The sequence below is a fragment of the Phoca vitulina genome, unplaced genomic scaffold (assembly GCF_004348235.1).
Source record: "Phoca vitulina isolate PV1807 unplaced genomic scaffold, GSC_HSeal_1.0 scaffold41, whole genome shotgun sequence".
Lineage (NCBI taxonomy): Eukaryota > Metazoa > Chordata > Mammalia > Carnivora > Phocidae > Phoca > Phoca vitulina.
Genome location: NW_022589744.1, coordinates 14,863,101 through 14,887,069, shown reverse-complemented (window position 1 = coordinate 14,887,069; position 23,969 = coordinate 14,863,101). Strand labels below are relative to the sequence as shown.

The 23,969-nt window shown below is 57.1% G+C and overlaps 1 protein-coding gene across 1 annotated transcript; it reads right to left on the bottom strand.

Moving 5' to 3' along the window:
• Positions 1 to 9: 9 nt before the first annotated feature.
• On the bottom strand, positions 10 to 23,055 carry CARD14 (caspase recruitment domain family member 14). Its single transcript, XM_032429989.1, has 20 exons — positions 22,845 to 23,055; positions 21,499 to 21,636; positions 20,055 to 20,380; positions 16,737 to 16,904; positions 15,736 to 15,855; positions 15,079 to 15,204; positions 14,698 to 14,847; positions 13,579 to 13,695; positions 12,955 to 13,097; positions 12,715 to 12,809; positions 11,071 to 11,131; positions 10,666 to 10,858; positions 7,053 to 7,179; positions 6,545 to 6,782; positions 5,626 to 5,689; positions 4,779 to 4,902; positions 4,041 to 4,214; positions 2,171 to 2,292; positions 1,124 to 1,239; positions 10 to 579 (listed from the first exon to the last, which is right to left on the bottom strand). Exons 1-20 carry the CDS (start codon positions 23,053 to 23,055, stop codon positions 372 to 374), a joined length of 3,021 nt encoding a protein of 1,006 aa, XP_032285880.1. The 3' UTR covers positions 10 to 371.
• Between the last annotated feature and the right edge of the window lie 914 nt (positions 23,056 to 23,969).

The window sequence follows — 23,969 nt, the reverse complement described above, 5'->3', positions numbered from 1 at the left end:
ATTGAAATGCAAAAGGGAAGAATTGGGTCAGACAGGTGGTTTTCTGGAGACCTCTGGGGCCTCCCGCTGTGGGAGGGTGCAAGAGATGCCAAACCCCAGACGTGTTCTCGAGGCCTCTGGTTCAGACCCTGGCAGCCAAGCCTTGGAGGAGGGGGAGATGGCTTGCACAGGAAGGTGGGCGGATGGTTTGAATGCCCACCTGTGACCTGCACAGAGTGGGGTTCAAGGTTGGACCCCAGTGAGAGGGGAGCAGATGCTCGGAGAGCTGGGCTTGTGTGGTGAGCACCCCCAAGGCTGTGCCCGCGAGGCTCTGAGCTCAAATCACAGGGACTCAGAGGTCCCCACAGGCCCTGGAGGGGACTGCGGGGCCGTCAGCGGGGGCTCTGCTCGGTCCACACGACCTTCTTCTGCTCATCTCCGATGGCGTAGCGCACACAGCCGAGCAGTGCTTCCGGGTCACCCCAGCCGTCGGGGGCCACGCTGCCGTATAGACAGGGCGCTTTGTCCAGCTCGGACTCCTCCTGCCTGCCCGCCTCCAGGAGCTGCTCCTCGGACGTGCCGAGCCGCTGCAGGGCCTTCCTGCGTGGGCCGGACACGGTGGGACACGCTTAGGGAGAGCCGCATGCTGGCTGCCCGGAGCAGAGCCCAGCTCGGAGTCCAGGGGCCAGCGTACAGACCCCCGCTTCAGGGGCCCAAGTGCCTCGTAGAGGACACGCGAATCAGGCCCCAGATGACTTGCACGGGGCGGGGGGTCTGGTTTACAAGCTCAGCTGACACATTATAAGGGGGCAACAGGACGTCTGGGTTTGTCCCCAGCCGTAAACCAAGTAATGGTTTTCAGCCTCTTCTCACCTAGCGCAGGTGGACTGTCAGCTGTGTGTACCCCAGTGAACACGGGCCCTTAGTCAAGTCAAGGCAGGCTCCAGGTCTCGCCTCACCGTCCCCCAGGCTATTGCCTGGGGGAGGGCAGCAGGTCCTTTGTCCCAGAAGCTGTGGGGGAACTGCCCTGCCACGCTTCCAGGGGCTGGCGCAGGGCGAGTTCCCGGAGACCCCCCGCCCCATGCCCTGGAGGCACGTGGCGCCAGGTGTAGACCCCACCGCCAGCCCTTGGGGGCACACCTACTTGAGTTTCTTTGCTGCCCTCTCATTGATGTGGATGTGGATGATGATGGGGAAGATCTCCATCCTGTGCAGGGCACAGATGCTGTCCAGCTGGATGTCCAGGAGGGCGTGGGTGTTCTGGAGGGGACGGGGGAGATGGATGGGTCAAGGTCCTTGGCCTCGGAGACAGCAAAGGGAGCCCACGCCCGGGGGGGCGCTGGGAAGAGAAGCCGGGGATGCTCTGTGGTGGCCGAGGGCACTTGTTCTACAATCAAGTCTGTCCCTTTGGTTTGCCATCTGGAAAATCTAGGAACTGCAAGCCATTGGAGTTGAGGGAGACTTTGAGGGGGGCTGGAACCCGAGGGGTCGGAAGCCTCCATCAGCCTCTGCGGTGGGGGGGGGAGGCGAGGGGGCTGTTGGGAAGGGGGCGTCTGCCTCTGGTGCACAGCTGGGCCTGGCCCTCTTAGGTCCACATAAAACTGCACGGTTCACTGTAAGCTGCCTTTCATATATTTGTGTGAGCCTCAAGTCATGGGGTGTTATCTCTATCTTACTCATTATTTAACAATATTATTCGGCATTTCCTGTGTTGAGGAACCGGGCTCAGGGATGTTAAGAGGCTGGCCCAGAGTCCCACGGATCCCAGATGGCAGAGACAGGCTGGATCTTTCTGCACTCCTCCCTCTGAACACAGAGCCAGAGACAAGCTGAGCACCAGCACTGGGGGTCCCTGGCCTGCAGGTTGGTGACCAGGGTCCCCCAGATCTCAAGGTCAGTCCTTCCTGCCCTATCCCACCACCGTCCTCTGGAGATGGTCCCCAAGCCCCCAGAGCAGCCCCCACCCGCCCCTTACCTTTTCTTTTTTTAAAGATGCTATTTATTTGAGAGAGAGAGAGCAGGACTGAGAGACAGGGAGCATGAGTTGAGGGGAGGGGCAGTGGGAGAGGGAGAAGCAGGCTTCCCGCTGAGCAGGGAGCCTGATGCAGGGCTTGATCCCAGAACCCCAGGATCATGACATGAGCTGAAGGCAGACGCTTAACTGACTGAGCCACCCAGGTGCCCCCCTTACCTTTTCCATGAGGGACTCGACAGCCCGGCGGGTCACCCAGTAGCGGCCACCAGATGCCTCCCCCTCCTGGATGATGTCCCCTCTCTGGCTGGAGGCATCGTATTCCTTCTGGCTCAAGTACTCTGAAGGTGACAGTGGACGGGGACATCACACTCTGTGAGGTCCTGAGGGAGCTCCATGCTGCACGTGCCCCCCCATGGTCCCCCACCAGCTCTGGGGGACACGCCTCCCAGGATGTCCTCTTTATAAACCTGACCCTGCTCTTAGCACTCGAGAGGAGTCTGTGCCCTGCACACTCAGCGATGCAGATAAACGAGCCCCTCCCCATCACCCCCACGTAAGCTCCAAAAGTGCAAGTGCACACATCCAGCTTCTCACACCTAGCAATGCCTTAGAGTCCACACGTCAGTGCTTCCCAGCTGGGCGCGGCTATACCCCCAGGGGACACTTGGCAACGTCTGGAGACGTCTGTGGCTGTCACCACTGGGGGGGCATGCTACTGTGTCTACTGGGTGGAGGCCGGGGTGCTGCTCGACGTCCTGCAGGACCCAGGACGCCCCCACACAGGGGGAGGCAGCCCCACCCGACTTGTCAGGGCCAAGGTTGAGAGCCCTTGCCCTGAATAAACCTGTCAAAACACCCCGCTTTTGCTTTTCTTCCTGAATCGCCTCTGTCTGAGCGCGCGTCCTCCTCGGTCAGACCTCCCCCCGCCCCCACCCCTGTCACGGGGACTCCAGCTCACGGACAGCTGCTCTCTGCGGCCTTTCCTCCCCGGCGTCCTGCACCTGCACCTCTGGCCCCCGGGGCCGCACGCGCAGCACCTCCGCCCGGCCTGCGGCCCCCCCAGCTCCTGCCTGCCCGTCAGAGCCCAGCTGCGCCCCTGTCTTCTCCAAAGCCCCTGTCTCCCCCTCTGGGCCACTTGTGGAGCCAACGCCCGGCAGCCTGTCTGTCTGCAGGAGGCTTCCCCTCTCCAGCCCCCCTCAGGGAACCTGGCATACGGGAGGTGCCAGCTAGAGGAGCCAGACTCGCTCACCCCTGTGCCCTCTGTGAACCCCAGGGGGTCCGGACAGAGCCCTATTCCCCCTCTGGTGGTAACCCAAGGCTTCCCGTAGCCATCGGCCAGTGACGAGCTGATGAATGAAAACCCACAAAGCTGCTCTCCAGCTCGCCAACCTTGGAACCACCTCTCTTGCTGTGCAGACACTCAGACCCTGTCCCCTGGGATCCAGGATTCCAGATGGCCCGCTCCTCTCCGTGACTCTCCACCAAGCAGCTCTGGGGGTGAGCAGGTGGACAGAGCCATTTGGGGGTCCTGCCCCACTTGCGTACAAACCTATCTGCCACCAGTAACTGCACCGGATTGAATAGCAACCCCCAGGATGTGTGACTGTCTGGAACCTGGGAATGTGACCGTATTTGGAAATAGGGTCTTGGCAGATGTGGTTAGTGAAGATGAGGTCGCACTGGAGTAAGATGGACCCTGAATCCATGACTGGTTCCTTATAAGAAGACCGTGTGAAGACACAGAGAGACGGGAGGAGGCCAGGTGACAAGGAGGCAGAGACAGAAGTGACGCAGCCACAAGCCAAGGAACCCCAGGACCATCAGCACCACTGGAAGCCAGAAGAGGAAAGGAGTGACTCCCCCTGAGAGCCTCTGGGCGGGACGGGGGCGGGGGGCAGCACAGAGACGCCTGGATCTCAGCCTTCTGGACTCCATCACCACGGGGGAATAGACCTCTGCTGTTCCAAGCGGCCCGGGACACTCGCACAGTGACCTCCACACTGCTCTCCCGAGCGAAGGCAAGCATTCTGCCAAGGCCTTGCCCTGCCACGCGGCAGGCAGGTGGGGCTCCCAGGTGACGGCGTACCTGCTGGGCATTTCTTGAACCCTTGGAGGAGGCACAGCTTCTCGCTCAGGATCTTCCCTACCACCCTGGGCACGAAGATCACTGGCCGGGGCTGGCTGGGCCTGTGGGGGTGCACCAGGGTGTAGGGCACCAGGGTGAAGCAGCTCTCGGCCCAGAAGCACGCGGTGGAGGGCTCTGGGGGGGAGAGGAGGTGTGAGCGGGCCGGGCGCCAAGCTGGGCCGTCCGCCAGCCTCTCAGGCCGCAGGACAGACCGAGTGTGTTTGGGGCAGTAACAGTAACACAGGCTCAGCCCGCACCAGGGACATGTGCGTCCCACACCCCGTGGCTGGTGGTTCTTCGCACCCGTTGATGAGGTAGCTCTGCGTCTCTCCGGGCTCAGCTCCCCAGGCCCACAGTGGGGATAGAGAAAAGCCGTCCTCTTCCTTTCCAGCATGCTGCAAGACCGCTGGCCCCAGGGTCCTCGCCCTTGCTGGACCCACAGCACCAGGCCTCCCTCCCTCCTGGTCCCTGCTCTTCTAGATTGTACTTCTGTTTTCAATAGTCATATCATGCACCCAAAACACTTGCCAAAAAGAAGAAAATTAATTCAAAACAATTCACCTCGCTCTCAATCCACTCCCACTGTCTTCATTGCAGGGTTTGACCTGATAGGGGTGTGTGCCACGCTGACCTCTGTCATGACCTCACACCCACACACGTCACACAGTGGCGATCAAGGGCCCCCTCGGCCTGTGCTACCCGCCTCACCTTCCAGCTTGCTGGGCTCCCACAGGGCCCCATCGAAGGATGAGCGCAGAGGGCTGGCCTTGGTTCTGTCCACGCTGACGATGCGGACCAGCTTCTGGGGTCCCCCGGAAGACGGCTGGAGGAGGGAAGAGGGACGAGCAGGTGTCCAAGCCGACAGGACCCTAGCCCACTGCAAAATCCAAGCTGGTGCCTGGGCCACCAGGCTGTGCCCACTGAACAGCCAGGAGGCTCGGGCCCCATGCCAGAGGGTGGGAGCCGAAGGGAGGCAGGACAGGGTCCTCAGGCAGAGCCCCCGAGCAGGGCACCCCTGAGTGTGGCGTCCAAAGTGAGGGCAGGCTGCAAAAAGCAGGAGGGAAGACTAGGGGCCCCCACAGCCTAGCCCTGCCCCAATCCAGGGAAGCTGCCCTAACATCCTGCTGGGGGACAGCTGAATGTTCTATGTCGGGACATCAGAGGTTCTAGGATGGGGTGCAGATGGACAGGCAAACGAGATGACCTGGGAGGGTGACAGAGACAGCCTATGTGATGTGTCTGCGCACACAGAGGAGCCTGCAGGCTGGGTGTGGTGTGTAGGCCCAGGTGAAGGCCTGGAGGGACCACAGGGGAGAGACACGCCAGGTCACACCCATGGGGTCAGCAGCCTATGGGCCCTGTCCCTGGGCCCCCAGGCCAGCACCTGCCCCTCTTCTAACCCACCCCAGATGGGGCCAGGACCCTCCAGGCGGGACCCACCCCAGATGATGTGAGCCAGGAGGAGGAAGGCCAGGATAGAGAGGCAGGACCCACCGCAGCAGGGCCCTGTGTCCGGGATCCGGGTTGGCAGGTCTCACCACCTCACCTTGCGGGCGATGGTGCTTTGCTGAGCCATGTCCTGGATGAGGGCGATGAGCAGCTGCTGAGCCCTGTGCAAAGGAGACCGGCCCTGACCCAGGGGCAAGGAGGACTCGAAGAAGAAGCAGGCCCCTGCCCAGCACCCCTGAACCCACCCCTGCGGCCCCACCCTGGGGGGGGTGCATTACAGTCCCCTGGGGCTTTTGGAAAACTGCAAAGCCTCAGCCTGTCCCCTGCAGCTGCCAATGGAATTGTTCTGAGTTGGGACCCAGGTGACTCCGTGGGAGCCTGGGTCTGGGCCACGCTCTAGAACCTCGACAGCCAGCCTGGCGTCACTGAGAGCGATGAGGCTTCGGGGCAAGACGCCCTGCTTTGTGCACTACGGTTGATCTAGAACACGGTTCTCAGCAGGGCTGATGCTGCTCCCAAGGAGGGCGGCCCACTGTCCCAGTTGGCCCAGGACTGAGGGGTTCCCCAGGACACGGGACTTTCCCGGCTTTAACCAAAATAGTCCTGGACACACCAGGATGGTGGTCACCCAACCCGCAGGAGACACTGGGCAATGTCTGGAGACATTTTAATTGTCTTGGGGGCAGAGGGACTCCTGGTGTCCAGTGGGTGGATGCCGCTCACCGTCCTGCAGTGCCCAGGATGGCTCCCCGTGACCGAGTGAGCCAGCCCCAAATGTCACGCTGGTCCTGAATGCTCTAGAATGGTCTAGGACCAAGGGTCATCCCTTTCCACAAAGAAACCCCATCTAAGTGGTGACATTGCGGTGGCACACTGGGGATTCCACTTTGGGGTGTCTCATCATGCCCACCCTCTCCTCTTGGGCAGGAGGGGTCGTTCACAGGAAGCCAGCCAGGCCCCCGGCTGCGCTCCTGGCCCAACCTGGGGTGGTGTTGGAGTGCACTTCCGCTGCTCACCTGGCGTAGTTGGGGATGGTGCCGTGCTCGACGCCCTTCGTATTGTAGGGGCCCACACGGTGGGCGTGCCAGCAGCTGCGACCCTGGAACATGGTGTCGCTGACGTGCAGAATGTCACTGCATCGCACCCGCAGCTCCCCCTCTGCCCGTGCCTCCATGGCCAGGTTCACCCGGATGTAGAAGGAATCCCCTGAGGTAGCCACTTTGGCCTCCAGGTCCTGGACCAACTTCTTATAACCTGATCAAAGATAAGCCCGGGGCCATGATCCCACTCGGGGAAGGTTCTGGAATGTGAAAGAGAGAAGGAAGGAACCTCCCCCAGAGTCTTGGGAGCCATTCTGGTGCTGGAGCCAATGGCAGGAAGGAGATCCCCAGCTGCCCCACAGCCCTCTGCACACTTAGGGCACAGTCTGGTTCTGGGGTGCGTGAGAGGGCTGGCCTCGCACAGCCAGGGGCTCAGGTCTCAGGTGGTGGCCTCACGGGGTGGGCGGGGTGCGGGAGTGTGTACCCTCCATGTTGACCTTCACAGACAGGCAGCAGAAGCCGTTGACCCTCTGGAGAAGTCCGACAGCTTGCTCCAGGGTCGTGTCCTCCAAGGTGGCCTTGAACAAGGGCTCTGTTGCCTCATAATCCACCTGAGGGAAAATCACCAGTGTCGGCCTCTTTTGACCTGGATTCTGGACTCTACAGTAGGACCTGCTCACCCTTCCCAGCCATCCACATGCACCCACCAGAGCCCTTGCCACCGGCCCTGCTTCAGGACATCTTGATGTGGTCTCCTCCAACTACACTCATTCCCGTGCCGAGAATCAAGCACCCACCCTTCCCCAACACGCGGTGTGCCAAGATTACCGCTGAGGGCCGAGTTTCCACTCTTCAAGATAGATTCCACTCTAGAGCATTTCAGGTCAGGGGTTCTCAGCTTGGGACTATTGACATGTGAGGCCACTGTTCTGTGCTGTGGGGCTGGCCCCAGGCCCTGCAGGACGTTGGGCGGCAACCCTCCCCCCCACCCTTTTGCTGCCCTGGTGGTGAAAGCCCACAGGCACAGGGCTCTCGCTGTCCACCCCACTCATTCGCTCAACCCTGGGTGGTTTTAAGTTTAGGAGAGTATATATTTTTATCATGAAAAAAATATTCTAGCTACCGCATCAGACAACAAAAAGAAATAAAAGGCATCCAGATTGTTAAGAAAGGACTAAAACTTTCATTATTTGCAGATGACAGGATACCCTATGTAGAAAACCTGAAAGACTCCACCAAGAAACTGCTAGAACCGATCTATGAACTCAGTAATGTCACAGGATCCAAAATCAACGTACAAAAATCCATTGCATTCCAATACACCAATAATGAAGCAGCAGAACAAGAAATCAAGGAAACAATCCCATTTACAATAGCACCAAGAATAAACCTGACCAAAGAGGGAAAAATATCTGTCCTCTGAAAACTATAAAACACTGATGAAAAATATTGAAGATGACACAAAAATATGGAAAGACATTCCAAGCGCATGGGTTGGAAGAACAAATATTGTTAAAATGTCTCTACTACCCGGAACAAACTACACATTTAATGCAATCCCCATCAAAATACCACCAGCACTTTTCACAGAACTAGAACAAACAATCCTAAAATTTATATAAAACAAAAGACCCCAAATAGTCAAAGCAACCTTGAAAAAGAAAAGCAAAGCTGGAGGCATCGCGATTCCAGACTTCAAGTTTTATTACAAGGCTGTGGTCATCGAGACACTATGGTAACACCACAAAAACAGACATGTAGATCAATGGAACAGAATAGAGAGCCCAGAAATCGACCCTCAACTCTATGGTCAACTAATCTTCGACAAAACAGGAAAGAATATCCAATGAAAAAAAAGACAGTCTCTTCCATAAATGGCGTTGGGAAAATTGGGGAGTTTTTGCTATGTGCAAAAGAATGAAACCGGACCAGTTTCTTACACCATACAGAAAAACAAATTCAAAGTGGATGAAAGACCTAAATGTGAGACCTGAGACCATAAAAATCCTACAGGAGAACACAGGCAGTAACTTCTTTGATCTCGGCCCCAGCAACTTACTAGACGCGTAGCCAGAGACAAGGGACTCAAAAGACATAAAAATAAAAAGCTTCTGCACAGTGAAAGAAACAATCAACAAAACTAAAAGCCAGCCTATGGAATGAGAGAAGATATTTGCAAATTACATATCCAACAAAGGGTTAGTATCCAAAATATATAAAGAACTTACAAAACTCAACACCCAAAAAATAATCCAGTTAAAAATGGGCAGAAGAAAAAAAAATGGGCAGAAGACATGAGTAGATATTTCTCCAAAGAAGACATCCAGATGGCCAACAGACACATGAAAAGATGCTCAACATCACTCATCCTCAGGGAAATGCAAATCAAAACCGCAATGAGATATGGCCTCACCCTTGTCAGAATGGCTAAAATCAACAACACAAGAAACAACAGATGTTGGCGGAGATGCGGAGAAAGGGGAACCCTCCTACACTGTTGATGGGAATGCAAGCTGGTGCAGCCACTCTGGAAAACAGTATGGAGTTTCCTCAAAAAGTTAAAAATGGAGCTACCCCATGATCCAGCAATTACACTACTGGGTATTTACCCAAAGGATACAAACATACTTATTTGAAGGGGCACCTGCACCCCAATGTTCATAGCAGTAATGTCCACAATAGCCAAACTATGGAAGGAGCCCAGATGTCCATCAACAGATGAATAGATAAAGAAGCTGTGGTATTGGGGCGCCTGGGTGGCTCAGTCGTTAAGCGTCTGCCTTCGGCTCAGGTCATGATCCCAGGGTCCTGGGATCGAGCCCCGCATTGGGCTCCCTGCTCCGTGGGAGGCCTGCTTCTCCCTCTCCCACTCCCCCTGCTTGTGTTCCCTCTCTCGCTGTGTCTCTCGCTGTCAAATAAATAAATAAAATCCTAAAAAAAAAAAAAAAAGAAGCTGTGGTATATACACACAATGGGATATTACTCAGCCATCAAAAAGAATGAAATCTTGCCATTTGCAATGACATGGATGCCACTGGAGGATATTATGCTTAGTGAAATAAATAAGTCAGAGAAAGACAATTATCATATGATCTCACTCATATGTGGAATTTAAGAAACAAAAGAAATGAGCAAAGGGGAAAAAAGAGAGACAAACCAACTCTAAACTCTAGAGAACACACTGATGGTTACGGAGGGGAGGTGGTGGGGAGATGGGGGAAACAGGTGATGGGGATTCAAGAGTTGGGAAGAGCAGCGGGTGATTACCAAAGTGTTGAGTTACTGTATTGTACACTTGAGACTAACATAACACTGTATGTTAACTAACTGGAATTAAAAACTCAAAAGTAAATAAATAATAATAAAATACATTAAGATATCAGGACTGTCTCCCCAAACATCATAAAAGTTGCTTTAACCACAATGTAGCCTGTTAGCGGTGAGGGAGAAGCCGGCGGGCCCAGGGCTCCGGAGCAAAGGCGGCGCCTGCCCACACTTCTCAGCCTTCGCCTCCGCCGCAGGCCGCCCCCACCTCACCCCAGGCTCACCCCAGGCTCCTCCTGGGGGAACCAGCCTCAGGAACAGGGTGACTGTTTTCTGCTTCCAGGCCACATCAAAGTCACCTCCCTGCCCACATATTCACTTGATAATAATTAGTCAAGCGGTATATTTATGGGTTTTGCAGTTTAACGAATATTTTGCAATAAAAAAGGTTTAAAGATGCCCCCAACGAGATGGTGAATTGTATGTGATGGCTGTGTATTTTACTACATACACACAACGTGATCAGCACAGTAAAAGAACGGGCTATGGCCCTATGGAAAGGTCCGGGGTCAGGGCCGCTGCAGCCAGAAGCCTTCTCAGATGGCAGGTGGTCCTCGCCTGAGCTCGCGGGCTCACCCAGCCGAGTTCACGAACGTCAGGGATCCAGACGGGGCGGGGTTCCCATGGGAGTCAACTGGAACGTAGCCTTTAAGTGAGTGTAACCTCAGCCCGAGAGGGAGCCTGGGCTATCCTGACAACACGCCCTTGTCAAGTCAGACCCCACCCGGAGAAGGTCCCGGGGCGGGGGCTTGTGGGGCGGGGGCTGCACTCACCATCATGATCTGGGTGCCCGGGCGCAAGGCCATCTCGTCCGCCGCCGAGCAGGGGGTGACCCGGTGAATAAAGATGCCCGTGAGGTTCCCACCGATGATGCTTATCTGCTCCAGCAGCGCGTCCCCCTGGAAGGCCAGCACGGTGACCTGGCTCAGGATCTTGCGGGCCGGCCTCCTCCGCACTGGGACGCCGCTGCAGGAGGGGGGTGACAGAGCCCACGAGCCACCAGAGCAGGAGGTCAGGCCAGGCCCTGGCCCCGCTGGCCCCAGCATTCTGGAATTCTCACACACACACACCCCAACCATGACCTCATCCTCAGAGGGGCCATCACCTCCCAATAGTGATAGGACACAGCCCTCACTCTGCCCTGCCACCTGCTGGCCCCGGCCCCTCCCGCCACTCACCTGGACGACAGGGTGAGGCCCCCGGCCCACGGCTGCAGGCTGCTCTCACACTCAGGAACGTCTGAACGGAAGTGGAGGGCTCAGACAGGCCAGGCCAGCCCCCCGGCTCTCCCCTCCCGACGGAGCTTTGCTTACTCGGGCAACCTCGTCCCCCCACCCCAGCCTTGGGCAGCACCCCATGCTGGTCTGTCTCCTCCTGCTGAGGCTGAACCTCCCTGCCTCTTCCCTTCCTCACTGCTTAGAATCTTGAGGTCATCTTCCCCAAACAGGAGTGGGGTTTGACTTATAATGTGTCCTTATGAGATAGTTGAATGACTTGCCAACATTTTACAGGATAGGGCAGCTGGAGTTTGGATGTCTGGCTTCATTAAAAATCAAATCTAGGTGGGGGTGGGTGGGTGAAATAGGTGATGGGGATTAAGGAGTACACTTGTTGTGATGAGCACTGGGTGATTAAAATAAAAACTTAAAAAAAAAATGGGCCGCATTTCTGCCTGGACCTGCATTTCTGCCTGGGTCAACGGTTGCCGAGCTCACAGGCAAAACTCCATCCATGATTACATTCAGAGTCAAATGAAAATAGTATACTCCTGATGTACTTGAGGTCAACTCCACTAAAAGTGTATAAACTAGGACGCTCTACAGAATTGTGGCAGAAGGAAACAAAAAGGGGCGCCTGGGTGGCTCAGTTGTTAAGCATCTGCCTTCGGCTCAGGTCATGATCCAGGGTCCTGGGATCGAGCCCCGCATTGGGCTCCCTGCTCCTCGGGAAGCCTGCTTCTCCCTCTCCCACTCCCCCTGCTTGTGTTCCCTCTCTCTCTGTCTGTCGAATAAATAAATAAAATCTTAAAAAAAAAAAAAGGAAACAAAGAGCATCACATCCAGGATGGATATGCCCTGGGGGGACCCTCTCGGTTAACCCCATCTCGCAGGGGGCAAGGTTTCTGGTCAAGTGACCCACTGGGAGCCTCGGACCCCACCTGCCCTAAAGGGGTGGATGTTCTGAACAGCTCGAGGTTTGTGCGCCCCCTGGTGGCCACTGGGGTGAATTCCAGACAGGGTGCTAAGCACCTGCTCTGCACGAGGCCCACGGGGGGGAGGCAGGTGTGCAGGGTGGAAAAGGTGAGGAGGCTGTCTGTGTGGGGCCCATGGTTGAGAAGGAGAGGAGACAAGCCAAGTCACAAATATGAGGAATAAGCCACAGGAGATGTGGGAAGGTCTCACGTGCCACACCTGGGGGGAGAGATGCTCCCAGCAGGTGCCTTTTCCAGGCGTGGGGGACTAAAGCCTGCTGCCTTCTGATGTCGCCATCAGAGCAGGGAGGGATGGAGAGAACACGTGTGTCCAGAGCTACCTGAGCGGTAATGCTGAGCTGGACGGGAAGATGAACACAACTCCCTTGGCTTCAAGGTGAGAGACAGAAAGGATGCCCAGTAAACAGGGCATGGGCTTAAAGGACCAGGTAGTCAGGATTCCCCAGAGGCCCAGGGCGGGGCAGCGGTGAAGCTCGCCTCCTCAGCCCAACCCTGGAGAGGTACGGGGCTGTCTCACCTGCCTCCCTGAAGACCCCTGTTCTCACTTCTGCTCAGCCAGCCCAGCTCAGGGGAGGGGGGGGCTGCAGAGGCCCAGGTGGGGCGCACTCACCTGCCCTGTCTACGATCTCATAATCCAGGTCTGCGTCACCTGCCCTCGCCCCCGGGGAGGGTCCCCGGTCCACCTGCAGGATTTCTGGGAAGCCACTGGAAAGCACGGGAAGAAGGCCGCTCGGGCTGCCTCGCTTGCTCCCCGCTCAGACCCAGAGCCCCTGCACCTGCCCCGCCCTCAGCCCGTGTCCCAATGAGCTGCCGGGGCCCGCGCCATCTGAACCCCATTGCCAGTCGTTACCTGAAAGACCCGGGGTCTTCCCGGAAGTCCTCTGTGGCCCTCTTGTACAGGGACTGCGGACTGGGAGGCACGGGGCTGCTGGAGCGGAAGCTGTCCACCAGCTCACGGTTGGACGTGGCGTTCAGGTCAGAGCAGAGCTGAGACTGGGGGGGACAGGGCAGAGGTGGGCACAGGGCTCCCACGGGACCCTGCTCGACACCCCCCCGCTGCTCCACGGCGTGAGGGGAAAAACCATAATAAACCGTGGTCCCCAACTGTCAGGGCAGGGGCGGTGAGAAGGACATAGCACAGAGCAAGGTCACGCTAGCTGACCTCCTACTGTGTGCCAGGCACCCTACTAGCTGCTTTCCGTATCTCATGTTGCTCGGTGCGGCCGGATAAATCTACACGGTGGGTAGTATGGTCCCACTTCACATACGAAGCCACTGAGGCCCAGAGAGGCCCAGCGCCCGGCTGGTGAGGGTCACGTGCGCAGCGGGGCAGGCGTGCAGCACAGATCTGAACACAGGCCCGCGTCCACGTCACGAGGACGTCTTCAGCACCTGCGTGCGCCAGGCCCCGCCTGTCCCTCCAGGTGAGCGTGCACCTGGCTTGGCCCAGGAGGGGAAGAGGCCCCCGCCGTACCTCAGGGGGGCCGGGGCAGCCGGAGTCGCTGTCATCCCGCGGGCAGATGGCAAACATGCGCACCAGTGGCTGCTTTCCCTTCGGACAGGGCTCCCTGGCGCCGGCTTCCTGCTTAGGCTGCCGAAGACGGGCCCCGGGCTGCTCAGTTCAGGCACGTTTCCTCTTGGATGCTCTTGGGGGTTTCCAGCAAGTCCCCTCCCTCCCGCCTCCACCTCCCGCCTCCACCCTCCGGGCAGCCTCCCCTCATCATGTCCCCTCCTCGGAGCGTGGAACCCCCAGCACCGCAGGAGCCGACCCCCGAGGAGACGGAAAGGAACCAGCCTGGTGAATGCTATTTCATCTCTTTTAGAGATTACATGTTGTTCCTTACCGGTGACACAAGTAACATGCTACATGTATTATATTCCTAACTCCACATAGAATACTGGGGGCAAACAGAACTGAGCAGAGAAGAAAGCAAGGTTCTCCCATCCTCCACACTCAGGGACAGGAAAGTTGGCATCTTGCGGTCTACCTTTTTAAAATACGTATATATATATTTTTGGAACGTGGTAGATGTGAGGAGGTTGAAGGAGGAAGGGCTGGGGGCTCCGCCTAGGAAGAAGAGGGTCTGCCTAGGTCTCACCGAGGTCCCGGGCGCCTCTGAAGGGTCTCACCCACCCACCGGGCGCCTGGAGCTGGAGCTGCAGACGGACCATAATTGGAGGTTTTGTAATCATTTTAGCTCTTTGGGAACATAGTTCCCTTCATGCATGGAAGTTGGCTCTTGGACATCGGACTTGCAAACATCCCAGGAATGCATCATCTACAAAAGCGAGTGGCTGCCTGGCCCAGTTTCCTAGGCTTTCTTTCTTCATCGAACACCGTACGTGACAGCTGCCAGAACCTTCCATCCAGCCAGCTCTTCCACGACGTGCATATGATTACCATCAAAGGAGGTACAGACACACACTCAACTTGCCTTCAGTGACTTGGCAACAAGGTTCACCCCCGAGAGCCAGCGTGCGGCAGATACGGCCCGAACCCGATGTCCCCGCCGGGGCGGCGCATGGCCTGGGACCCGCCCCACGGGCGCACACAGCCGCCGGCCTCCCTGCGGGGTGGGAGGGAAGCACTCACCCCCTGCGGGGACTCGGCCTTCGGCCTGCGGAGCTGCTGGCGTAGTTCACAGACCTGGTCTGTCAGCTCAAATACTTTCCTGCGGAGGGCGTCCTTCTCCGTCAGCTTCTGAGAAATCTCCATCTGGGCTGCGTCCCGGGCGGAGTAGGCCTGGGAGCCAGACAGGAAAGGAGGGAGGATGGCACGGGGGAGCGGGTCGGTAGGGGACGGCGGGGGGAGAGAGACGGGAACCTGGAACAGCTGCCATCGGGTGGTGCAGGGAGCCGCGTGACCCCAGCCAGCCCGGGGTCAAACCCCGGAGGCTTCTCGAGGAGCCTCGGCCAGGCGACACATTCTGCCACCGCTCAGCCGGGGGCCCGGGGCCCTTCCCCGCCGAGGTACCTGGTCGCGTTCCTTCTGTAGCTGCTGCAGTTGGCTCTGCAGGGCGTTCACCTTCTCCTTGTAGAGGTCACAGTCTACCTTCGTCCTCTGGAACTGGAGCAGGGTCTGCTCCTTCTCCTCCCAGTACTGGCCGGGGACAAACACAGCCCATGCAGGCCAGCGGTGCTGGGGGTCGGCGGAGCATGGGGCGGGGCAGGGGGGGCCTCGGGGACAGAGGGGGCGGTTCGGGAGGTGAAATCGGTGACCTCCTGCTCGTTTCTTAAGTGCTAAATTTCAAGGTGCGTCTACGGAGTTGCTATGCTGATTATATTTGCTTTCAGTTCTCAGAACACACGTGGATGTTGCAGGTATAACTACGTTTTGTTCACTCCATGTCCCAAAAGACATAAATAATCTCCCTCCACGCTGCCTCATTCTCTCCCACTGTCCCCTTCCTCCCAATCCTCCCCTCGCCTGTCGTAGCAACTAAATAAACCTCCCCCCCCCCACTGGAAAGCACCGAGTTTTGTTGCTCGTGTGTCTGATCCTTTTCTGACCACCCACAAACCAGGCGGGACCGCTAGCCGTGGGCCACGAGTGCGTGCTCCATCAGGCTTCCACGAGGGCTGAGCGCTTGCGAGAGCCCGTCTGCCCCGCCCGCTGCCCTGCCGGGGTCACCTGCTTGCGCTGCCCCTCGGCGGCCACAGCCCGCTCCCGCAGAGAGTGGATGCGGTCCACCAGCTCCTGCTTGCTCTCCAGGGCCTCGTCCAGGTTCTGCTCCAGGATGTCCTTCTCCGCCTGGGGCAAAGAGAGGTCAGCCCCGGGACCCCGACCTCCTGAAAGGCAGGCCTGCCCCTGGGAAGCTCCCCGTCGTTCTGCCCCGAGAACAGGCAGCAGGAAATTTCGGGGCCGGGCGTGTGGATGGATTCAACCTTATCCCTGCACACTAGGCAGGAGAAGAGGCAGGGTCAACAATCAAAATGGGAAACGTGCATTTCCCTTCTATTTCTCTGGGCTCAAGGATAGAAAGTAAAGGAAACCGAATGCCTCTCGGGGTGGCCATCCCCTCTTGTGGGCCGGGTCAGGCCGCTCTGTCTACAAATCCACCAGCACAGTCTCCGACGGAGGACACACCATTCCCTCTCTGGCCCACTGCTCAGGAAGGGGCTTCGGAATGGTGGCACCATCCAGGCGGGAGACCGGCCGCAGCGGCCCGCCCTGCACCCAGGGAATGTCTACTCATTGGGAGGAACAGCTCTATAAATAGACATTTTATTGATTGAAAGGAATCGACGAGGAGGGGCAGAAGTTTGCATAATTCCAGAAGTTGGCGTCACCCGTTTTGCGGCTTCCTTCCAGAGCGCGCCTGGGTGGGACGGCAGAATATTCTGCAGGCAAAAAAGTACCCCCCCCCCAACCTTGAATCCCGTCATTTATAATCAGCCTAATTCCCTCTAAACCAGCACCGCAGCAGCTGCTGAGCTGAGGGGGGCTTAGCTCAGCACGTCCAGTAGCTGTCCATCCTGCCACGTTGGGGGCCGGCGAGGAGCAGGAAGGGAAATGTAGGGTGTCCCTGGATGGGCTCCCGGTCCTCAGCCACCCGTCTGCGGACCACCTGTGAGAACCCCCCCAGCCTGCGGGAGCCCCGGGCAGCTGCTGGGGACGGGAGCCGGACCCACCAGGCTGAAGGTCAGTGACCGGAGTTTCTCAATCTCCTCCTTCAGGTGGCTCAGCTCCTTGTCCCCGGGCTCCAGGCCGCCGGCAATCTGCAGGGACCGCTCTCGCAACTCCCGCTCACAGGAGGAAGACATCTTCTGGCGCTGCATCTCTTGCTTCATCAGGTACAGCTGCGAGGAGGAGGCCGAGAGGAAGGGCCGAGTCAGGGCTGGTTCTCCACGAGCCCAGGGGCCCCTGCTTTCCTCACCTTTCTCCTCCAGGAGGATGCTTTTCATCCTTAGAGGGGCTCCTCCCCGGAGATTTCAAAATCCATTAAAGAGTTTTACCTAGTAAATAGTTCCAGTTCCCCGGGGAGGAGAAAGGCATTTCTAGCTTTATTTTTTAGATGAGGCGAGCCATTAAATCACTGGGGTGGGGCCCAGGGAACAGAGGAAGGAGCCCGGGAAATCAGCTCTCAGACCCTCTCTAGAAACTCCGGGACCCCAGCAGCTGGTGGGTGGTGAGTGGCCAGTGAGTGAGTCCTTCAGCACGCGCCCTGGCTTCCCTGCCTTTCCATAGTCTGCTAGATACATTGCATAAAGGGAATCGGGATTCGTGAAAATCAGTAAGTGAGAAGAAAGGGGAAATCAAGTCAGATGGGGAGCAGAGATGCCTGGTCTATGCGGACGCAATCCACATGCAGATATGTGCCCACCCCCGCCCAGCGGGTTGCGTGTCCAGGGCTGTGGTCCTCTGGAAGCTACCTGGCCAGGTCCTGCTGGCCTCCAACCTGCAGGATAGTGCCCCAAGAGAAACTCAGACCTGGGAAAGCACCCCAGGTGGGTGTGGCGCCCCCGGGTGGGGGGAGGGACGTTCCCCAAGAGGCAACCCAGGAAGTCTGGATGTCAGGGTGGAGTCAGCACTCACTCTGGGGTCAAGAGGAGAAGGAAGAACCTTCCCACTTGGACTTTTTCCCTCCCGACATCTCCATAGCAAATTTTCCATAAGCAATTACACAGTTCCTGCTACGGGTCACCCGGGTTAGACGTGTTATACTCCATATATTCAAAAAGTAAAATTAAATCATTAAGACCTGAACGGGGCGGGGGGACCTAAAACTGAAAATAAACCTAAGCAAATGAACCTGATTATATTTCAAACACTGTAGCCACAGCGATGGGAGGGAGAGGGACTGAGAGCCGGGCAGCCACAGGAGCGCGTGACCTGCAAGCCCTCAGCTCTGCTCAGCAGCTTTGTTCACTGGGCTGGTGTGGGCACAGCTATTGTGAAAGTATTTGCCATGCCCTATAGGATTGAGCAAGTGAGCGCTGGTGTGGGTGGGAGGATTCTCACCGCGGAAGAAGGGGCACCCGAGGATCGAATGGGGGAGGCAAGGACACGCCCTGAGGATTGACCGGAATTAGAGGTGTGGGTGTGACCTCACAGTTTCTAAAATACAAGTATGTCTGTGGACATGCATTCTTGCATGCATAATGCAAATGCATATCTGTACGTGTCTGTGTACGTATATATTTACGTGCACGCTTCCTAGGTCTGTCTGCTGAAAGGGCCAAGGAGCAAAGAGATCCCGGGAGCAGTGAGCACCCCTAGAGCCCCGATCTTGGTCTCTGCAAGAATCCAGGGCCTTTCAGGGAAATGGCTGAGCCCAGAGCTGGCGCAGGGTGGGGACGAGACGATCCCGGGAACTCTTGCAATACCAGCAAGGGAGTCTGTGCTCAGAAAATGAGGGGTCATGCCACAGGACACTGAGGAGATTCAAGGGGCCCCCCTGGCCAAATCTGGGACAATCTGTGCAAACCCATTCAGGACAGTAATATGTTACACGCCATTGGAAATGGGAACCCACGTCCCTGAGCCAACAACAGATGCACAAGCTGGGGGGATTAAAGGCTCCCCCTCATGGGCAGGATGTTGAGGGCCAACAGGTGGACCAGAGCAGTCACTGGAGATGGGGGCTCCTCATCTAGCAGCCACCAGAGTAAAGATGAGTCCAGGCAAAAATCCCCAGTGAGGCTGTCTGGGGGGGAATGTCCACGAGCCGCAGGGTGTTTGCTGGTTCCCTAGCTGCCCGCCCCCCAGACTGCTTCTCAGGAACAGGGAATGAAAGCAGAGGAAGCAGGCAGCAGCTGAGCCAGGTGAGCGATACGAACATCCCCTGCAAGGGGCGCTGGGCCTGGCGCCATGGTGGGGCCACTGGAACCAGGCCCAGGGTCCCTGTCTGTGCAGCGTCCTGCCAAAAGGGCATAATCCCCCATCTCCTTACGAGGAGACGTGAGACAAACCCAAAATGGGGAGTGGTCTATTACAGAAAAGAGGGGGGCCTTGTATTCTTAAAAAATATCCATGCTGTGGGGCCCCTGGGTGGCTCAGTCGGTTAAGCTTCCGACTCTTGATTTCAGCTCAGGTCATGATCTCAGGGTTGTGAGATCGAGCCCCGCATCGGGCTTCATGCCTGGCATGGAGCCTGCTTGAGATTCTCTCTCTCCCTCTACCCTTCCCCATCCTCTCTCTGCCTCTCAAAAAAAAAAAAAAAGAAAAAGAAAAGAAAACCCACGTATAACTTTTGAACCTCCCTCCCGAGACTTAACTCCTAAGAGCCTTCTGTTAGCTGGAAGCCTCACTGATCCCATGAATAGCCGATTAACACATTCTGTGTGTTATATGTATTATACACCGTATTCTTACCATAAAGCAAGCTAGGGCAAAGAGAAGGTCCTTAAGAAAATCATAAGGAAGAGAAATTACATTTACAGTGCTGCATCTATGGAAAAAAAATCTGGGTTTAAGTGGGTTCGTGCAGTTCAAGGGTTGACGATAGATATTTTTATTTGTATTTTTTTATAAATTTGAAATGATTTCTAAATATAGTTAAGATGTAAAAACTAAAAACAAACACACCAAGCCACAGTTAAAGGCAACCAACAGATGCCAAGATGATAAGGAATGTCCTCAGTATTTAAAGAACTGCTACAAATCAGTCAGAAGATAATGGCTCCCAGCAGAAAACTGAGTAAAGGTGTTTTGGGGGTCTGAGGGCCTCACTGATGACACTCTGGCCTATTGCACAGACCCAGGCCCCGCTGAGAACGATACAGGAGGGGCGGGCAGAGGCCCACGGGCCCCAGGTTACCAACAGCGCTGGAGCGAGGTGGATCCCAGGTGTGTCCACGGCGGCGGGGCCCAGGGCGGGCCTCCCCACCCACTGAGGGCACCTCCCGGGCCAGCCAGTGCCCAGGGGATTCCAGGCAGGGCAGCTCATGGCTGCACGGGCCAGCACCGGAGGGGCCCCGGGCGGAGGGCTGGGGGGCCATCTCACATACCTCCTCCTGCAGGCTGCGGCAGCGCGTGGTGGCCAGCTCCCTCTCCTGCAGCGCGTTGCTGTAGCGTAGGGACAGATTGAGCATCTCGTCCTTGAGCTTCAGCACCTCGTGGAAGTGGGCACTGACCTCGCGCTTCAAGCGGTCGTGCTCGGCCTCCATCTGGCCCAGGCTCTGGGCGCGGGCCTCCGCCTGGCCCAGACGCTCCTGCAGCTGTTGACAGCTCCGTAGCAAGGCCTCCTTCTGCCCCTTCTCCTGGCTCAGCTCCTCCTGCAGGCTGCTGATGGCCCCGGCCAGGCACTCGGTCAGCTTGGACGTCTCCATGAGCCCTGCGGAGGAGGGGCGGGTGGGCCACCTCGCCCTCCCTCCTTGTCCCCCAGGGGCTTTGCTTCCTCCGCCCAGACTCTTCAGCAGGTGCCCCCACCCTAATCTGTGGGTCTCCTTAAAAACTTCCGGGCTCAACCAGACTCAATATTTGGTTATATAAATAGCATGACTGGTGATTTTGGAACGAGGATCATCCCCCCCAGCTTCCCCGTGGGAGCCTGCTGCGCAGACCCAGCTCCCCCTCGTTAGCTAAGGTGTGTTCGATGCCAGCTCACCTCCATGTCATCCTAAGAGAAACATAACAGGGAACACGAATCCATAGAGCAGCACTCTAGCTAACGTAACCATGGACTATGACGCCAAACAGGCAGAAAAGTTTTCTCATCCATTTTGAGTGATGTTGGTCCTGCCCTTTGTATCCCAAAATCTTTCAACAGCTCCTCCAGGGAAGCCTAAAATCACTCAATTAATGAAAATGGCCTTATTTCCCATCAGGTCGGCTAGATCTTTCGTTCTCTGGCTGAGTGAAGGTGCAGAAGGCTGCCCGCTCCTCTCCTCCTCCCTTCCGGCAGGGGCCTCTCCCAGCAGAAGCCTCCCCAGGACCCGGTTGCCCCTTCCATGTAAGCCAAGGCTAGGGCCACCTCAGGAGCGTTTCTAGGGAAAGGACATACACTCCCTACACCCCTCAAATGTAGATTCTGTGCCCCAAGAGGAGTCTCCTGTTGGTACTGCATAGTTAGGGACAGATCTTTTCTTTTTTTTTTTTTTAAGATTTTATTTATTTTATTTGAGAGAGAGAGCAGGCGGGAGAGGGAGAAGCAGACTCCCCGCTGAGCAGCGAGCCCGAAGCGGGACTCGATCCCAGGACCCTGAGATCATGACCCGAGCTGAAGGCAGACGCCTAACCCACTGAGCCACCCAGGTGCCCCAAGATCTTTTCTTTTAGAACCAGAGGCCACGGGTTCCTTCTTCTACACCTGCACATGATTAGTGGGGGTCTCCTCACCCCCAGAGTGCTGGGGGGGTTCAGGAGAAGCATCTGGAAGAGCATGCAGGCACTAGGACCCAGACGCTCCAAAGGAGGCACCCCACCCCCCACCCCCCAAGACCCAGCCCTCACCACTGAAGTTGCTGAAGTCCATCTTGGGCTGCAGCCCCGTGACCAGGGTGTAGATGTCAGGGTTGTGGAACTTCAGGCTCTCCAGGAGGGCAATGGCTCCATTCTTCCCTCGAGTCTCCAGCAAATCCAGCAAGTGCCCTTGGGGGAGAGAACGGTGTCAGCTCACAAGGCTCTGGGTGGGCTTGCCTTGGGATGCACGGTGGGGAGGTGGAGGAAATCCTTGCACATCTAGGGATCAGGAGGTGAAAGCAGTTTTCCAGAATCCCTGGGCGCAGGTGCCCTCACTGCCCTTGTGGGTCCTTTAACTGACGTGTCTGCAGCTGGTCTCCAGAAGGGCCAGGCTGATCTTCCTTGAGCGACTACTATAACCCAAGTGCTAAGAGCTGGCCATACAAGACTCAGGAAGGTGACCTTTGCTCTCAAGACCTCCCAGGTGTGTTGGTGGACAAGTGCAGACACTGTGTACAAAGCTTGTGGGATGAAAGAAGCAAAGGGCAATGCCCCAGGGCCCGAGTCCCAGGGAGCCCGCCATCCCGATCCCATGGCTCTCAGCCTGACTTAGTGGCTTGGATTCCTTTCTCCTATATCTGAGGTTCATAAGGAACAGGCGGAAATAGAATCATGTTAGTAGCGACCACTTACTGCCTGCTTCCTCTGGCCTGGGCTTGGAGATGAGTATCTTACAAGCTGTCTCATCCGATCTCCTAATAATCTGACAACGTGAAGCTAATAGCTTCCCTGGTTTTCAGTGACTAAACATAGCTAGTCAGACTGTCAGAATCGGCTCCAAAGACATCTGGAGTGGCCCCCCAAAGGTACCTCCACCTGGAACCTGTCAATGGCAGCTTATCTGGAACAAGGGTCTTTGCAGATGGAATTACGGTAAGGATCTCAAGATGAGATCATCCTGGATTATCCAGGGGGGCCCTGAATCCACTGAATCCAATGACAAGTGCACTCGTAAGAGACAGAAGAGGAGACACAGAGAAGACCACTCGAGGACAGAGGCGGACACTGGAGGGGTGTGGCCACAAGCCGAGGACCGCCTGGGGCCACCAGGAAGACACAGGGAAGGATGTGTCCCTACAGCCTTCCAGGGAGCGCAGCCCTGCCCACACCTGGATCCCAAACTATGGGCGAATACGTCTCTGCCGGTCTCAGCCCCCCGGTTTATGGGCATCTGTTACGGCAGCCCCGGGAAGGCACTAGAGTGTCCCCACGCCCCCAGGTCCTTAAAGCCCTGCGCTCCCTGCCTGGCCCCGGGCTTCGCGGCACGGCCTGTGTGGAGCTCGCGTGGCAGGGAGGGGGCCCGCTGGGGCCAGCGGCGTGGGGCCGGGGGTCCTCACCGACTCTCATGACGGTGTTGGTGAACCTGGGGCTGTGTAGCACCTCCTCCTCGTCCAGCTGGTCCAGCACCTTGGCCTGGCGCAGGTAGGGGGTGAGGCGGCTGGGGCAGATGCTGCACACGATCTTGTGGCGGTGGCTCTCCAGCAGCTCCCACAGCGTGTCCTCATCCAGCGCTGTCAGCGTGGACTCTGTGCGGTGCAGCGCTGCCATGGCCGGGCGCCCGGGAGCGCTGGAAGGAGAGGGCGGCCGTGGACGGCTGGTTCCAGGCCCGCCGAGGCCTTTCCAGCCCAACCCCCTTGGCCCAGGTCACGGGCGCGGAGGGAAACGACCATCTGGAGAGGATGGTGTCCCATGACCTGGGTGGGGGCGCTGATTATCCATCCTTATTGTTGATTTCAAATCAATTCCTCTCCCTGGAGAAGAGCGAGGACACTGAATTTGCCTTTAAAGCACAGGAAACTGCCCTTGGCCCCGGGGAGCTGATTTACGAGCTTGATCCGGAACATGCATTCTCAACTGGGGTGACGTAGCCTCCAAGGGGTCGAAAATTGGTTCTTGAGTAAAAATTCTTACCCTTATATGTACAAAGCACAGCTGTGCATAAACAGACATTCAGTACACCTGTGATATTACTATCCTACAGGAGCACAGTGAGGGAGGAAATGTCTAACAGGGCTCCTTAAGGGATGAGGACGGCAGAAGGTGGAGGGACACTGCCTGGAATAAATGGGAAGGTTTGGACGGCCCATCCAGCCCCCCAGCAACCAGAGGAGGCGCCCGCAGGCCACGGTGAGGGGGTGGGGGGAACAGGTGGGAAGCAGGGCTCGGGAGAGGGGTGTTTGCACAGAAAGCACACTGCTTTTATTTGGCGTGGCCCCAGGACACTTGTCCTGAGACACTCAGGACATGTGCTAGGGAATGACACTTTGCAAAAGTGTACTAGAAAACAATTCCAAACGAAAACCAAGGACTCCAAGTAAGTAATAAAGGCCACTACCTTTTTGGCCGGCAGGGGGTGCGGATTGAAGACGGGCAGGTCTCCGAAGGGGCCCCACTGCAGCGGGCCTGGGCAGGCTCTGGCTGGGGTCACAAGCGCTCGGTCTGTCTAGGTGCAGATCATGGAG

Coding starts and splice junctions, on each gene's coding strand:
- CARD14 (XM_032429989.1), bottom strand. CDS start 23,055: ATGGCAGCGCTGCACCGCACAGAGTCCACGCTGACAGCGCTGGATGAG. Junction 15,856..16,736: donor GGTCACTGACCTTCAGCCTG/GTGGGTCCGGCT, acceptor TCTTTGCCCCAG/GCGGAGAAGGACATCCTGGA. Junction 580..1,123: donor AGGGCAGCAAAGAAACTCAA/GTAGGTGTGCCC, acceptor CGGCCCACGCAG/GAAGGCCCTGCAGCGGCTCG.